Below are 18,427 nucleotides of genomic sequence, written 5' to 3'. Positions count from 1 at the left end.
AGAGCCTTTAGGAGGAGGGAAAGATTGTGCCTTTATTGTGGCCAGGCAGGTCACTTTTTGAAGTCTTGTCCTACGTGTCCAGGGAACGCCGGAACCTTGAGGTCCTGTCATGGACAGACCTTAGGTGGCGTTGTTGCGTTCCCAGTTATCCAGAAGGATAAGCCCCTGGTTTCGTCACCCTTTCTTGGGCTGAGTCGTCCATCGAGATACAGGCTCTAATCGACTCTGGGGCTGCGGGCCTGTTCATTGATGCTGCCTTTGTATCGCAGCACTCAATTCCGCTGCAGCTGTGTGACACTCCACTTGCCATTGAGGCTCTTGAAGGGAGACCTCTACAGCCTGCCCATGTGACTCATGAGACGGTTCCGTTGTCCAATTCCAAATCCAATTCCTAGTTATTTCCTCACGTAGGTTTCCGCTGGTTATTGGTTATCCTTGGTTACAGAGGCACAGCCCCTCTTTTGATTGGATCCGTGCTGAGGTTCTCTCCTGGTCACCACAATGCAGTGACAGATGCTTCTAGAAGGTAGCCAAGTTCATGTGCATCTCTTTACTCTCCTCCCTGCCGGAGGAGTACCGTGATTTTAGAGATGTCTTTGACAAAGGTCAAGCCGGTAGTTTGCCTCCACACCAGCCTTATGATTGTGCAATTGACCTTCAACCTGTTGCCATACCCCCTCGTGGCCGGGTTTACCCTTTGTCGGTCTTGGAGGATAAGGCCATGGAGGAGCATGTTGCAGACACACTTTCTCGAGGTTTCATCCGCAAAGCCTCGTCTCCTGCTGGTGCTGGTTTCTTCTTTGTGAAGAAGAAGAGCGGTGAACTGAGACCTTGTATAGATTATTGGGGTCTCAATTGTTTCACGATTAAGAATGCCTACACGATTCCGTGGATTACAGAGTTACTTGACCGCCTCAAGGGAGCAACGGTTTTCACGAAGCTCGATTTGAGAGGGGCATACAATGTCGTGCGGATTAAGGAGGGCGACGAGTGGAAAACTGTGTTTAATACCAGAACAGGCCATTATGAGTACCTCGTAATGCCTTTTGGCCTTTGTAACGCCCCGGCAGTTTTCCAGGAATTTATTAACGATGTCCTCCGAGATTTGTTGCAGTTATGTGTGGTGGTTTATCTCGATGATATCCTCATATTTTCCAAGTCCCTGGAGAGCCACCACACAGATGTCTGTCGTGTGCTTCAGAAGCTAAGAGAAAACAATCTCTATTGTAAACTGGAGAAGTGCGAGTTCCATCGTGAACAGATTAAATTCCTGGGCTATGTCATTTCCACTGCTGCTTTTTCGATGGACCCAGAGAAACTTTCGGCAGTCCTACAGTGGCCCCAACTCGTGGGTTTACGTCCTCTGCAGTGTTTCCTGGGCTTTGCCAACTATTATCGGAAGTTTATTCGTAACTTCTTGTCTCTGGTCAAGCCCCTGACTGATATGACCAGAAAGGACGGTAACCCACAGAGTTGGTCTCCAGAGTCCATTAAGGCCTTTGAGAGTCTCAAGACTGCTTTTGTTTCTGCTCCTGTGTTGGCACATCCTGATCCTATGTTGCCTTTTGTCCTAGAAGTTGATGCTTCTGAGACTGGAGTTGACGCCCTTCTGTCTCAACGTCCTAACTCTGAGAGCGCTATGCATCCGTGTGGCTACTTTTCCAAGAAACTGCAGGGTGCAATTACGAGATTGGTGACAGAGAGCTGTTGGCGATCATTTTAGCCCTGAAAGAATGGAGACATCTCCTCATTCTTACTGACCAAAAGAATCTCACGTTCTTGTCTGAGGCTAAGCGCCTCTCTCCCAGAAAGGTGCGATGGGCTTTTTTCTTGTTGAGTTTTAATTATATTTTCTCATTCTTACCCAGTACTAAGAATGTAAAGGCTGATGCCTTGTCACGACAATTTTTCTCCACTTCCAAGTTGGAGTCGGTTCCGATTCTTCCTGATCGTATCCTGGCTACGGTTTGCACCAGTCTTACTTCTCCTTTGGGTGACAAAATTCTTGCTGCTCAGGTCCCTGCTCCTCCTGAGAAACCTTGTGACCGCTGCTTTGTCCCAGAGAGTCCCCGCACTGCCGTGCTCCAGACTTACCATTCTCCCAGGGCAGCTGGCCACCCTGGTAAGAATCAAGTCGTTTGGGCCATTTCCCAACAATTCTGGTGGCCTAGTCTACAGGCTGATGTAACTGCCTTCGTAGCTGCCTGTTCCGTGTGTGCTCAGAGTAATACTCCACGACACCTTCCAGTGGGTCTCCTACAACCCATAGCCAATGGAGAGAGGTCCTGGACCCACCCGTCTATGGATTTCATTGTGGAGTTACCCAGTTCCCAAGGCAACACTGTTATCCTTATGGTGGTTGACTGGTTCTCAAAAATGTGTCACTGTATTCCACTTAAGAAGCTGTCCACTTCTAAGGAACTGGCTTCCATTTTTGCTTGGGAGATCTTTCGCTTACATGGACTACCCAAGGTGAATGTCTCGGACAGGGGTAGTCAGTTTGTCTCCCGATTCTGGCGAGCCTTTTGTGCACAGTTGGGAATTCAGCTTGCTTTCTCCTCTGCGAATCACCCTCAGTCTAATGGGGCCACAGAATGAGCCAATCAGTCCTTGGAACAATTCTTACGTTTCTATATTTCTGACCATCATAACAACTGGTCAGACCTATTTTCGTGGGCAGAGTTTGCTCACAACAGTGCCCTGAATTCTGCTTCCCTATTGTCCAGGCTTATGGTGAATTATGGCTTCCAACCTTCCATGTTGCCTGACTTGTTTGTTCCGCAGAGTATTCCTGCGTTAGAGGAGCATCTCCGTGGTCTTCGTTCCATTTGGGCACGAGTTCAGGAGGCTTTGCAACATGCTAACGATAGGTACAGACTCCATGCTGACCGCAGACGCCTGCCTGCACCTTCATACCAGGTTGGGGACAGAGTATGGCTCTCGTCTCGCAACATCCGACTTTGTGTTCCTTCTTTGAAGTTTGCACCTCATTTTATTGGGCCTTTCCGTATCGTTCGCAGGATTAACCCAGTGGCTTACGCCTTGGACCTTCCTCCTAGTATGCGCATCTCAAATGTGTTTCATGTCTCCTTATTGAAACCTTTGGTCTGCAATCGCTTTACCACCTTGGTGCCATGTCCTCACCCTATACAGGTTGAGAACCATAAGGAGTATGAAGTACAATCCATTGTTGACCCCCATACATTCTGTGGGCGCATACAGTACCTGGTGCATTGGAAGGGGTACGATCTGGAGGAACGCTCTTGGGTCTCATCCTCGGACGTACATGCCCCTGTCCTCCTCCGTGATTTCCATAGACGTTTTCCCCTAAAGCCCGGTGGTCCTCCGAGGGGGAGGGGTCGGTGAGGAGGGGGTACTGTCAGGGCTGAGCTCAGCCCTTCCTTCTCTGAGCTGGCCGCTTAGCTGTCGGCTAATTGCCAGCTCCCATCTCTCTCCAGTTACCCAGCTGTTGTTGATTCTGCTCGTCAGTCCTACCCACTTAAAGTCGTCTAACTCACTTGATCTCTGCCTTCGTCTTTGTCAACATCACAGAGACTTTCTTCTGCATTCCTGTTGAAGACTTGCTCAGCTGATGTTCCTTCTGGCTCCTGATCCTGCTTGCTGTACTACTACGTTTATCTCTGGCTCTCTGACATTTGCTTGGCTGACTACCCGATCCGGTTACTGAACTCTGGCTTGTTTTGACTACGCTTACTCTGTTTACATTATTATTATTATTATTATTATTATTATTATTATTAAACAAGTGTGATTTAACTTTACTTCTGTCTCGGTCTGATTCATGGTTCATGGTTCCTGATACGGGGTCAGGTAAGCTCGGGGGGGCTGCAGCACCACAGGAGGTTTTTCACCTTAATGCATAGAATGCATTAAGGTAGAAAACCATAAGGGTTTATAACCCCTTTGATATTTAAACGCAATCAATCACTGTGAGACATTCTGGTGTCCAGTCACTTTTCATCTCAGAAAAACAAGGGCCCTTGTGGCACCTTTCAGTATGGGAATTGTGACTTTTGTAGGTTTATTTGAACCTGGGAAAAGTGTCCACTTGCCTACACGTGAAAATTTAATCATGTATCACTTCGCAAATTGTGACACTATTGGTATAGTATACCTACTTACATGTGGCTGTGGAAGCCACTATGTAGGCAAAACTAAACAGAATTTTTGGAAACGCATAAAGGAACACGGTACAGACATACAAATAGGAATCATTGAAAAACCTATACCAAGACATTTTGCACAATTTCATGACTATAAAACGGACTCTTTAAAATTCCAGGTACTTGCCAGAATCCACCCCCCATCAAGGGTGGGGGGCGACTTTGACCAAAAAATTCTATAGGTAGAAGCCAAATGGATATTCAAATTAAGGGTCACTCGACCACCAGGGTTAAATGATGCTATTAGCTAAACCCCTTTTCTTTGAACATCCGATTTCCACTGTTAGTGAATGACATTTCCTGTTTTCCCCTCACATCCCCCTTCCTTTCCTTTTCTCCCCCCCCTTTCTTATTGTTAGTGTTATCCCATGTTTATCTTATAAAATGCACGTGTTTATATTTTGAAACAATATTACTAATGAAACTTTTAGGGGTATATTACTGTATACCTGTTGGAATGTACAAAGTATACATATTTAGTAGGTATCTGTAAACACTGTATAAATACCCGGCGTTGCCTTATATGAAAAACCAGGGACAGGTTAATTTAAGGCCATACAGTATATGCATCTGCCATAGTGGAACATTTGCAACTATACTAGGACTTCTTTTCTAACATCAGGTATGATCTCTTTAATTAAAACTCTTGGCCTATATACTCATTCTTACAGATATAATATCAGTATAAATACTTGTGATATAATTATACACATTTAGGAGTCCGCCCCACTTACCTCTGAGAGCACAGGGAGGTAACCCCCATGGGCTCCCCAGGCTCCTTATTCCCACTGGACCAGTATGTCAAGCTCTTCAAGCATTACAGTGTAAAGGTAAATGAATTGATAAGACAAACTAATTAAAATAAAGTTATTATTCTATAGTTTGATAATCTAAAAAGACTCTGAGCCTCCCTGGCTTGCCCCTGGTCTATGAGATACCGCTTGATATCAAATAGGTTGTACGTAATTCCATCTTGATAAAATGATTAACTGTTATATCAATTTTGCTATAAGATTATTTGGGCAACTGTGAAAATTTTATAAACTCTTAATGTTTTGGAAATTTATATGTCTTTTATATAAAAAAAACGCCAATATTTGTTAACATCGATCTATAATTCTGTTCATATCTTAGGTCACTGCAATATTTCTATTGTATTCATGCTATTCTAAGGCCCCGAAGAAGCGTGGCTTCCCGCGAAACACGTAGGCCATACTCTTTGATTTATCGCACCAGGATCAACACGTCCTGGACAATTAACAGTAACTGTATCTGTATAACTGTAATACGTTTTTAAACAACAGATGAAAAATAAAGTTTAAATGTATCTCTTTTAAATTTGTGGCATACATCTTTATTGAAACCCTACAAAGGTACATACAAAGTCCCACCCTACCTCACTCTAACTTTTTTTTTTATATTATTTCATTTGTAGCTTTTCTCCATTAGGCAGTTAAGTATTTATTGGGGTGAACTATTCTTTACAAACCACATTTCAGATCTTGGATCATATGTGAATGTATAAGATAATAAATCTTACTCTTGGTCCAAGGAAGTTATTTCTGGCTCGGTCGGCATACATGCAGCTCTGAAAATCATAAAACAGAAAAAAGTTAAAGCATGACTTGGGTAGAGTGGGTAGAGTGAAATACAAACACATGCAGAATGCCTTTTTATAAGGCATGAATGGTAAACATGAACTGTTAATTGTGTACAATCAAAAGTGACCAAAAAATGGCGCAAAAAAGGATTTGATATATGAGTGAAGCTGCACCTTTTAAGAGTGGATATCCACTCAGATAGATAGAAAGTGTAAAAAAGTGTGGCACTACCTCAGAAAACAACCAGTTGGTTAATAAGTGACCTAGTGCACTCAACACTTGAATCTAAAACCTCTAATAATAGAACAAAAAATAATACACAGCAATAAAAATAGCTAATGAAGGAAATTAAATCACCGTGATAATCCGTGAAAGACTCAAATTCTTATGACAATATAGTTAACAAAATAATAAACGTGACAGTCCACCTGTTGAGGCTGTTTGTCCATCCCTCACTGACCTCACTTCCGTGTCTGCTCATTTCTGCATCACCTGGTCTTGGATCTCACGCCGGTAGGAAGGCATGCAGACGTACCTGAAAGCTGTTTATGCTGGTGCTAGCGTCCCTTCATTGTGTTTTCCATGTTTTCATTCCTGAGCATGAGTACCTGAAGTCGATTAAAACATAAGGAACTATTATCATCTGCATTGCTGGTTTCAGAAAAACTACCTATTTGGGGTTCCTCAGTAGGGATGAGCCGAACACCCCCCTGTTCGGTTCGCACCAGAACATGCGAACAGGCAAAAAATTTGTTCAAACACACGAACACCATTAAAGCCTATGGGACACGAACATGAATAATCAAAAGTGCTAATTTTAAAGTTCTAAACACCGGAACCATGCGGCCCTTTACAGGCATACTATAGACACCCCCCAGGTATGAAATTTAAACGAATATTACACTTTTATTGTTTCACTTTAGCATTATTAAAATCACTGCTCCCGAAAAAATGTCCGTTTTTAAAACTTTTTTTTGCATTGATCCATGTCCCCTGGGGCAGGTCCCAGGTCCCCAAACACTTTTTATGACAATACCATGCATATAAGCCTTTAAAATTAGCACTTTTGATTTCTCCCATAGACTTTTAAAGGGTGTTCCGCGGCTTTCGAATTTACCGCGAACACCCCAAATTGTTCGCTGTTCGGCGAACAGCCGATGTTCGAGTCGAACATGAATTTAACTCGAACTCAAAGCTCATCCCTATTCCTCAGCACCTAAGTAGTGGTGAGTGTGAATGTCCCACGCACCCTGCTAAGTGGACTGTCACGTTTATTATTTTGTTAAAGTGGAGGTCCGCCCACTGCTGCAAAAATTAAAAGCCAGCAGCTGCACATACTGCAGCTGCTGACTTTTAATAATCAGACACTTACCTGTCCAGCGATGTCGGCACCGCAGCTGATGTTTCCATCAGCAGTATGGTGCATGCCGCCTCCATTGCGAGTAAGGGCACCCGGCCTCCGCTTCTCTCTCCTACTGGCCTGGCGGAAGGGGGAAGGAGGAGGGAGGAGGAGGGAACCCGGGCGGTGACGTCAATACCCGTGGCTGAGGCTCCTGGAAGTGGGAACAGGATACCTGTATTAGACGGTATCCTGTCCCCCATCCTACTCGAAAGGTGCCAAATGTGGCACTGGAGGGGCAGAAGTTCCACTTTTGGCGCTTTAACTACATTCAGGTCCATAAATATTAGGACATCGACACAATTCTATTCTTTTTGGCTCTATACACCACCACAATGGATTTGAAATGAAACAAACAATTGTTAGGGTTAAGGTTAGGGTCAGGGTTAGGGACCACCCCCAAAGTTCAACAGGCGTGTCCCCCAGAGGTCAAAGGTCAAGAGGTGTGGCTGACCCACCCCCACCAAAGTGTTCCGCTACCCCAACTAAGTTGGGGCATCAGCAAGTCGGGGTATCAGTAAGTCGGGGAAAGCGTTTTGCGTGCGCGAAGGTGCCAAATGTGGCACCTTCAGACTTCAGGCTGTAATTGACTGTAAAGGATTTGCAACCAAATATTAAAAAGTGAAAGTTTGATGGATGATTGTTCATCTGTCCCATTACTTTTGGTCCCTTAAAAAGTGGGAGGCACATATACAAACTGTTGTAATTCCTACACTGTTCACCTAATTTGGATGTACAGTAAATACCCTCAAATTAAAGTTGAAAGTCTGCAGTTAAAGCACATCTTGTTTGTTTCATTTCAAATCCATTGTGGTGGTGTATAGATGTCCCAATATTTATGGACCTGACTGTATATTGTCATGAGAATTTGAGTTTTTCGTGGATTATCACGGTGATTTAACTTTCTTCATTCACTATTTTTATTGCTGTGTATTATTTTTTGTTCTATTATTAGAGGTATTAGATTTGAGTGTTGAATGCACTAGGTCACTTATTAACCAATTGGTTGTTTTCTGAGGTAGCGCCACACTTTTTTACACTTTCTATGAACTGTTAATCATCTACAGAAAATTATGAAAACAATTCTGATAGACAAGAGTAACTGAAATGTAGAGTTTGGTGTAGCACATAATGGAAAAAAACAGATGTGAAATATATATATAGCCCCTAACTGTCCCTCTGTTCAAACCTCAAATCCTTCTGTTTCTTTTCCTCCTCAAGTGTCTCTTTTTGGACTGATGTATAGAAACACTACAGAAATGTGCTACTTAATTACCAAAACTGCCATGCAGCAGAAAAACTCTAAATAAATGCATATACCATTTATTAAAAGCCAAATGAAATGAAAAGTAACAATGAAACTAAGGTTTAGTAGGTTTAATCATTCATTTCTGGCATATTCATTCTATTGGTCTGTGTAACTGGGGGGCCTGTTGGGAGCTTGACATGTACCTTAAAATTGTGTCCTACGTTTCCTTCTGAAAGTTGTGAGGTGTTTATCTCTCTCTCTGTATATATATATATATATATATATATATATATATATATACAACTTCTGCAGGCAACCTGGAGTAATTCATCCTCAAAGTTTACAGCAGAATCTCTAATGCTGAGACCCACTTAACCGCCCTAGCGGTAATCCGAGTGTGGCTCTGGGTTAATTTTCAGTACCAAAAGTAGTACAGTAACCCTGAGCCACACTCGGAGTTACACCGTAGTAACCCTGTACTGTTACTTACCTTGTCCATACAAGCCCCCGATGTCCTCCCGCTGTGTCCTGATGCATCCCTCTTCTGGTTTCCTTTCCCTGCGAGCGCCTCCATGCAGGTGGGCGCAGCTGGCAGGGAAATTTTAAAAAGTTCAAAACATAACATACACATAATGCAATACATACACACAATACATTGTAATCTGTTAGGATTACATTACTCTATCAAACCATTTCACCTCAGTTTTGTCCCTTGTGCTTTGTCCAGTGCCCTGCCTGCACCGTTCTTTCTGCCTTAAAACTTGAGAACATCTATTGCATCCAAAAAGCATCCCTTTAGGTCAAAAGCGGTTTTAGACCAGCTAGAAAACAGTGATAGTGAAGTAGAATCACTTGCAGAATTAAGCGATAGTGATTTGTGAGAAAATTTGTCATCAGACACTGAAAGTGACGACAGCGACGATTCTGCGACCGAGCTCAGTGATGTGCGAACTTGGTGCTCTATTGACTGTGGTACAGATCAGGCAGCGCCCCCAAGATTCCTATTTACTGGAGCATCTGGTATGAAAGTAGGCGTTGAACATGACAGCCCCTTGGCATTCTACTATTTGTTGACCGATGAGGTTATTGAAAAAATAGTCACTGAGACAAACCGGTACAAAAAGCAACAATTAACCACTACGCATTGTAGGTTTCCAAGACGCAGAAAGTGGGAACCAGTGACCAAAGATGGCATTTCTTGAATTTCTGGGCCTAATAATACTTCAGGGAGTGGTGGGGAAACCCCTGCAGAAGTGGTATTGGACAACTAATAAATTACTTGCCATCCCATTCTTTGGCACGGTCATATCAGAGTACAGATTTTTCCTGATCATGAAATATTTACACTTCGAAAACAACAAAGAATTTGATTAAACTACTCATTCTGCACCAAAACTAAAACTAAAGAAAATTTGGGAAGTATCTCAAATGATTCTAAAGAATTTCCAATGGAGCTAGGTGCCAGAAAGAGGTATCAGCATTGATGAAAGTCTAATGGCCTACAAGCTGGGTATAATACATTGCATCAAAGAGAGCATGATTTGGCGTAAAATGCGAATCGCCAACTGGCTACATTTGGAATTCAGTCATGTACACTGGAAAAGGAACAAAATTCAATCCAAAATACAGCAACTATGGAATGGCAACATCTTCCATTCTTTCACTCATTGAGCCATTGCTAAATCAGGGCTATTGCGTAACAACGGACAACTTTTATACGTCTCCTGAACTTTATGAGTTTCTTCTGCAAGACAAAACAGATGCCTGTGAAACCGTGAGGGCTAACCGGAGCGACATGCCGCCAATGTTTGGCAATAAGAAGCTGAAGACTGGAGAAATGGTTGCCTGGCAGAAAGGCAAAACGATGCCCCTTCGATGGCGTGACAAGAAAGATGTGTGCCTAATGAGTATAGTTCATAATAACTCCACTGTTATGGTACGCGCGAAAGGTGGGAAAAAAATCATGAAGCCACAAGTAGTGATAGACTACAATAACACCATGGGAGGTGTCGACAGAGCTGACCAAGCAATGACATTCTACCCAGCAATGAGGAAACAGCAAAAGAAGAACTACAAGAAGATCTTCAGGCATCTTCTTGAGCAATGGTTGTGGAATGCCTACATTCTGCTCAAAAAAAAAGAGTGACAAGCCTGTGATTCATTCTGACTTCATTTGGAAAGTTGCCGAATGTATCTTTATGAACCACCAAACACTATCAATGCCTGTGAATAGAGGTGGAAGATATGCTGTTGGCGTTGTCAACCTGGAACGCCTGACTGGTCGTTACTTCATGGACTACATCCCACCAACCGAGAAAAAGTCAGCACCTACAAGGATGTGCACGGTTTGTTGCTCGAAGCGAGATGACAGTGAAAATAAAATCAGAAAGGAAACCAGGTTCCATTGTCCTGATTGTGTCGTCGGACTTTGTGCAGTCCCATGCTTAAAAAATGTTCATACCCGGGATGTTTACTAAACCAATTTGCAGTCTCAAGTATTACAGTGACTAGTAATATTGCACCCTTGTTTGGACAAATTTCAGTGTTTTTGGTTTGATTACATTATTGAATAAAATGTATTATTATTTTTTTATAATTATTTATAATTATATATTCTAACTTATGATTTCTTGTTTCAAACTTTATCATACCCGGGATGTCTACTAGACTCTTGTTTGGACAGATTTAAGTGAGTTGTTCCTAAGAATTACAGGCCTACAATATAAAACAGCACATTTCCATGCAAAACAACGTACCTCTTTGACATTCAAAATACTGACATAATCAGACCGCCAGGGAGGTTAAAGGACTTCAGTGTTCTTCCAGGTGAGCCCCAAGCCAGACCCCGCAACTATATTATTTACAAACTATTCATGTGATCATTTAACAGATTGGGCATGGATCAGCTGGCTGAGGCCTTTTATTTAGAGATGATAAGGGAAATCACTTCTTTGATAAACGATAATAAAAATATATTTATCATGATTTTGTTTATTCTCTTTATTTTTTTTTGTTGGTTGAAAGAGATGGACTAGATTGTCTTTTTATAACTTGACTACCAATGTAACTATTTACCTACATTGTACCTTGATGTTAAACGAAAATGAAAAATTCACTTTTGTTCAAAAATAATTTTCACTTTGTTGACAATAGTTTTTCACTTTGAACTTCAAACTATGCAAGTAAATGATTGTATACTTCTATATGCTTTTATGCTTCTATACTTATCAGATACAAGACATCCAGCCTGTCTTGTATGCCTATTTTGAGAAAAAGAACTCTCAGCTGTGCAATTTGTGACAGTTAATGTGCAAAAAACAAAAAACAAAAAAAAACCCAGTGCAATATCTAAGATTCTCAATTTTGTTCTCTGAAATTATTTTATAAAGCTCAGCAAGTCTGAATCAGTTTTTTTTACAGATTTTGTTGCACTAGAGTTGTGGCACACATATGATTTAAATTGGAGCTCAGAACAGAGATTGGTGTCCTCTGGGTATATATCATTTAGCTTTTGAGAACACTGAAGCTGGCCATTCACCAAAGTGTCTCCATCCACTTAAACAGGTAAATGGAGGAATCCCCCTCGCTGGGACATTATATTCTCAGAGCAACATCCACTGATGTCAGAATAAACTGATCAATGGCTGCAGGAGCTGACATTTTCCAACATGTCACTTCAACAGAAGTCGATCCAACAATCAACTTCTGTTGAGCAGGGACGGCCACACACTGATCGAAATTCTTTTGGTACTTGCTGAACCCGCCAAATTTAAATAAACATATGGCCTGCTTGAGGGTACCTTTCTCTTCCTGCACATAAAGTGACATCATTTGGCACATCACTTTGGAAAGAAAATGTATTCGCTATTTCTTTGTACATATATTTTCTTCTTATCTGGGTTTCTAGTTTGTCAAACATTTTGTTGATGGGGTGATAAGAAATGTATATTTTGTTTTAATGTTCAATTATCTATTAAAAGCATAATAGCTAGAGGAAAAACTTTGTGGTACCCTCTTCCCTTGGTGCCCTAAGCGTGCTTACCTTTTTTGCTTAATGGTTAATTCAGCCCTCGATGAGGGGAGTGACCGTTAAAAAAATTTTGCCACTCCATTATGTTTCTTCTGTAAAATCTGCTTGCAACCCTATTTCCAACTCCCATTTGGTACTTCAAGCTGAAGAAAAAGCCAGATAGGTCAGCTAGCCACTAATATCCTACAGTGTTCTACTTGGTCGTGGTGAGTATGTACGTGAATAGATTATTTTTTGATTTGACCTCAAAGTCCTTGCCATACAGGTAATCCTTACACTTGTCTACCACTATCCATTTCAAGGCAAGGAATTTTAGCTTGTGAGTGGGATAGCTCTCTCCAGGGGGGGGGGGGGGTAAGGCTCTGGCCAACACAGGTGAGAGGCTGAAGGTGTTTGTCATGTTCCTGATGCAACACCCCACCTAGTCCTTCTTAGCTGGCATTGACATGTAGTTCTTAAGGCCAAGCTGGGTAAGTGTAAGCCAAAACATGGGCATTGCTCCTCTTTAACTGGAGAATGGGCTGCTCACAATGGTAGGACTGTTCATATTGTATTGATTCTCAAAACTTCCTGGGTTCTTTGGCTTGACAGGCCTGTCTTGACAGCTCCAGGGCATCTTCTTCATCTTGGCTTCTCAGCAACACATTGTGGTGCCTTTGCAGGATATAAGTGATAGAAGGTTGACAGAACCAACACTTTTTATTAGACAGCTTTAACCCCCTCATCATGGAGGCACTCGAAACCTTTCCAGGTGCTCCTTGTGTTGTTGTGTCCTGCCGAAGATCATTATGTCATCCAAATTCATCATCATCTCAATCAGACTGATGTGTAATTATCTACTCCATCAGTCACTGGAAGGTCACAGGGGCTCCCGATAGTCCTTTCAACATCTGATCAAACTAATAGAACCCCAGTCAGCAGAAAAAAAGCAGTTTTTTTTGGTCCTCAGAGTGCATGGGAATCTGATGATATCCTCTTCTTAGATCTAATACACTGTACCACCTAGAGAGATGGTCTGTAGATTAATGGTGTGGTAGTTGATGCACATCCTCAGGGAGCCATTCTTCTTCCAGACCACAACTATGGCAGAGGCATTGGGACTTTTGAACACTCAAATGATACCTGTCCTCTTCGGCTCTGCCAACTGCTCATCCAACAGTTGTCTAGTGCAGGGGTCTCCAAACTATGGCCCCCCAGTTGTTCAGGAACTACAATTCCCATCATGCCTAGTCATGTCTGTGAATGTCAGAGTTTTACAAGGCCTCATGGGAAGTGTAGTTCCGCAACAGCTGGAGGGCTGTAGTTTGAAGATCCCTGGTCTAGTGGATTTCATTGGGATATCTCGATCTTTAAACTGTTTGTCTACGTGCAGACAGATTCAGTGCTGAAAACTCTTCTCACACCCCACATCAACCTCATTCTTTGACAATAGTTTCCACATCTCAAAAGAGTATGGATCCTTTGTTTCCATTCAGGTGTAGTTGGAGTGTTCTTCAGGTAAAAAAAAAATCTGTATTTACGGGGTCCTATTAGTATTTGAGTCTATCACTTCACAGAAGAGGCAGTAATATTGCAAACACTGACAGGGATTCTTCCTTGGGTTTGTTGCAAGACCTTTGTCGACAGCTTAGTGATCAGCTCCACCCCAGTGTCCTTTTCCTATGGATCAAGTTCATGGACAACAAAAAACTATTTTTGCAACTTCTAGCTACAGTATCTGTTCTTCCTTGTCAGTCTACACAACTTTACCACTCTTTCCACTGGGGCTTTCTGCTCTTGCACAAAGTGTTGGTTCACATTCCACACCAGGAGGTGGTACACCTTCTGTTGTGTGGTTCTCTCTTTGAGACAGGGGAAGTGAGTAATGAAGGGAAGCATTAAAGTTTCCTGAAACATCTAGAAGGGATCTCTTCATTGGGCACTGTGCTCTAAAGTGTCCAGCCTCCCCAAAGCTATAAAAACAAATTCCAGAAGGGGGAAGGGGGGTTTGTAGTACCTGACTCAGTTGCCCCTGATACCTTCTTTTCATCCACCATTTTCTGCACATCAGTGAGAGATTTCTGCAACCCCATTTGAGTCTTTTTTTTTACAGGTATAATTTTTATTGTTTACATACAAACAAACAAATACACACATTTGCATGTGTGTCATTATTGGAGTAAACAGTGCTCATTCGGTAATAAAGTACATTTACATGGTATCCAATCAGTGAGTACATATTAATAGAGGGGTCTCATAGTTGCCTTCTGAGTTCCAGTGTGACGACGAAGAGTCAACCTATGCATTTCGAGAAATCAAGGAGCAGGTGGTATGGTTTGATCTGAACCAACCCACGGTTCCAAATCTTATTACATTTTTTTGGGCATCCTCTGACCTCATACGTCAATTTGTATAGGGGTATAGCTTGGTTGACTATAGTGAGCCAGAAGGCTATAGTAGGTGAGGATTGAGATTTCCAATGCATAGTTATCCTTTACTTTACATAAAACAGGACAATTCGCAGGAAGGTTTGCACATTCTTAGATATACCTTCATCATCTATGTTTCCCAGCAAGCATCTCAAGGGATTACAAATATTAGGCAATTGAAAGAGGGAGCTGATAAGGGCCGTGACCCTCTACCAGAATTTCCTAATTTATTTATTTATTTATTTCAGATACTTATATAGCGCCGTCAATTTACGCAGCGCTTTACATATACATTGTACATTCACATCAGTCCCTACCCTCAAGGAGCTTACAATCTAAGGTCCCTAAAACTCACATTCATACATACTAGGGACAATTTAGACAGGATCCAATTAACCTACCAGCATGTCTTTGGAGTGTGGGAGGAAACCGGAGTACCCGGAGGAAACCCACGCAGGCACAGGGAGAACATGCAAACTCCAGGCAGGTAGTGTCGTGGTTGGGATTCGAACCAGCGACCCTTCTTACTGCTAGGTGAGAGTGCTACCACCACACCACTGTGCCGCCCAGCGACCATTCCCACATTAAATGGGAAAATATGCCATCAGCCATGCCACATTTAGAACATATTTCAGAGGGTAGTCTTTTTAGTCTATAGAGTAAACAAGGAGTAAAGTAGGACCTGTATAGTAATTTAGTTTGAATAACTATTCAAATATCCTCCGTCAGCTCCAGTATGTCAGAGCGCCATTTATTTTCTGTGGTACAGATCCTAGTTGTCATAGAATGAAGAAGAGTTTTGTAGTATGTGGGAGCAAGTTTGGTGTGAGAAGGGTCAGTCAGTAAAGGTTCGAGCAGGGAGGGTTGAATATCGGAGGCCAAATTGCGTTGTGGCGGTATGGCATATATGCAGATATTGAAAATAGGCCGTAGGAGGAAGACCATAGTCTCTAAGAAATTCAGGATCGAAAGATGTTTGCTATAAATAAATGGGAAATCAATCTCACCGCCCGCTTGAACCAGAACCCTCCATCCGTTCTGCAGAAGAATTCCAGTAGACATGGATTGTCCCATAATGGAGCATTGGGTGAATATGTGGTGTATGGTCTTGATGGTAGCAGCTTCGACAGCTTGAATATCCATAGGGTCATAGAGAGAACTTTCGTATCCTCCCTCCCCTTAGTGGATAAGCGATTTATGAGATTCTGGAGAGATTCACAGGAAGTGGGGATGGCTGCCTCCAATGCTGTAGCCTCATTGTTTGCTTCGGGGTAGAACCACCAATGTGCATGAGCTAACTGTGAGGACACATAGTAAGTTTGGAGACAAGGGAGTGCCAATCCCCCCTCCAAAATTGGTAATTGTAACATGTTTTTTGCTATCCTAGCTACCCCTCCCCCCCAAATAAATTTTATAAGGATCATGTCAATTTCCTTGAATTTGCTCTTAGGGATGTATATTGGGCAGTTACTCAGAATGTATAAAAAGCGTGGTAAAAAGATAATTTTGAAAATATTTATTCTACCCAATAATGTCAGGGGAAGACTAGCCCAAGTCTTAAGCGTATTCCTCATTCTACTAATGAGTGGATCTAAATTAATTTTGATGTATGAGGATATAGGTTGCTGTATCTCAATACCCAGGTAGCGAAAGGTGTGAACAATCTGTAATGGGGGGTAGTGTAATTGAGGTGGGGTGATCCAACATAAATAGCAGGGATTTGTCCCAGTTTACCTGGAAGCCAGAAAAGTGGCCAAAGCGCTGAATAATATTCAGCAAAGTAGGGAGTGATGACTGGGGGTCTGCCAAATATATTAACATATCATCCACATAAAAGGATACCTTTTCTTCCAGGCCCCCAATCGTCAGTCCCACCACCTCTCCACTAGATCTGATTAGTGCCGCCAGTGGCTCTATCTCAGTGCAAAAAGTAGTGGCGATAGAGGGCACCCCTGTCTGGTGCCTCTGCGTATCATGAAGGGGTCAGAAATAATAATATTCACTCTCAATCTAGCTTTAGGTTTGTGATACAGTAATTGAACCCATTTAATAAATGCGTTACCAAATCCAAATTTTGCTAAGACTTCCTGTAGATACTACCATTCGACCGAATCAAAGGCCTTATGAGCATCCAGAGCTAAAACAGCCCTGGAGCCCATTGAGCCATGAGTGGTCTGCATGTTGGTGAAAAGCTGGCGTAGATTGATTGAATTAGATCTGCAAGGGATGAATCCCATCTGAATCCCATCTGATCCTCTCCAATAACAGTAGCAACGACCGTATTTAGTCTCTAGGCAAGCTCTTTGGCTAAAATTTTTATATCCAAGTTAATTAGGGAAATTGGTCAGTATGATTTGCAGAGAAGATGGTCTTTGTGAGGTTTGGGGATAAGGACAAATAACGCCTCAGACATAGAGAACGGTAGCTGTCCTGTCTTCATATACCCTGAGCAGATGTGGAATCAGTATCTCTCTGAATTGCATATACCATTCTATAGGGAAGCCGTTCAATCCTGGAGTCTTATTTCTAGCAAAAAATTGGATGGTGTCTCCTATTTCGTCAGTTGTTAGAGGGGCATCAAGCAAAGAAATCTGAGAATCTAGCAATTTTGGAAGTGAGATATCCTGCAGATAATCGTCTAGTTCCACAATAGTATAGTGGGCCCTGGTGGAGTATAGGGTGGAGTAGAATATAACAAAAGCCTCCACTACCTCCCTAGTCTGTTCTACTATTATGTCCTGTTAATTCTGGAGATGTTGCATGGCTGATAGTCAGGCCTAGACAGGTAAGCTAGCAGGCGACTATTTTTGTCACCAAATTCGTAAAGCTGCTGATTTGGTATAACAATTTTTTCTGGGTTCGTTCCAGTAGTACCATATCTAGCTCTCTGGCCTTATGCAGTCAGTGTGTCTCGGTTGTAGGAGATGCAGAATAGGCAACCTCCGCCACCCGAAGCTCCCCCTCCACATCCACCAGTCTGAAATAAGACGCCTTACAGGCCTGCCCTATGGCCGCAGCAAAAGAGCCCCACATGGTGGCCTTCAAGGCATCCCAGACCACAGGGAGGGATGCACTCTGTGTATTGGTGGCCCAGTAGGACTTCATATCAGCCAGTCCCCTATCTGTGATGTCCTGGTCTGCCAGCCACAGCAGGCTCAGCCGCCATACCGAAAGGAGGGTGATACTCCCAGATCAAGGTCCACCAACAGGGGAGAATGAACAGATACCGCCCTAGTGAGGTATCTGATGTCACCATGCTAAGTAAGTCAGAGGATAGCAGACATAAATCAATACGTGATAGTGTACCATGGGATTCAGATTGACAGGAATATTCCCTTACATCCGCATGCTTCCATCTCCAGGCCTCTACTAGGTCATATTGGGATAGATAAGTGCCTAGGGGGGTGGGGGGTACAGTGGAGAATCAAAATCTGTCAAGAGAATTGTCAAGGACCATGTTGTAATCCCCAGCTATTAATAAAGGGTCCTCTGCAATTTCCATGATGAAAGTGAGTACGTGATCAAAGAATTGTTTAGTAAAAGGCGGTGGGGCATA

The 18,427-nt window shown here is 42.5% G+C and overlaps 1 protein-coding gene across 15 annotated transcripts in view; it reads right to left on the bottom strand.

Annotated features, from left to right (window-relative positions):
* Nucleotides 1-18,427, bottom strand: part of PRUNE2 (prune homolog 2 with BCH domain) — a 446,654-nt gene that overhangs the window by 7,796 nt on the left and 420,431 nt on the right. For 8 of the 15 annotated variants that reach the window (XR_012245008.1, XR_012245012.1, XR_012245014.1 and 5 more), the window contains one exon: nucleotides 5,725-5,772. Coding sequence is in view for 10 of the 15 variants with exons in the window: in XM_073634052.1 (XP_073490153.1) it covers nucleotides 5,725-5,772 (48 nt within the window). In the remaining 5 variants the exon portion in view is untranslated. Of the gene's footprint in view, nucleotides 1-5,724; nucleotides 5,773-6,320; nucleotides 6,394-8,923; nucleotides 9,022-18,427 lie in introns of all 15 variants that reach the window. The other 7 variants (XM_073634004.1, XM_073634032.1, XM_073633948.1 and 4 more) reach the window with 2 other exon arrangements.

Source organism: Aquarana catesbeiana, linkage group LG01 (genome assembly GCF_042186555.1).
Source record: "Aquarana catesbeiana isolate 2022-GZ linkage group LG01, ASM4218655v1, whole genome shotgun sequence".
NCBI lineage: Eukaryota > Metazoa > Chordata > Amphibia > Anura > Ranidae > Aquarana > Aquarana catesbeiana.
Note: the sequence above shows the minus strand (reverse complement) of the source record. Positions and strands in the feature narration are given on the sequence as shown.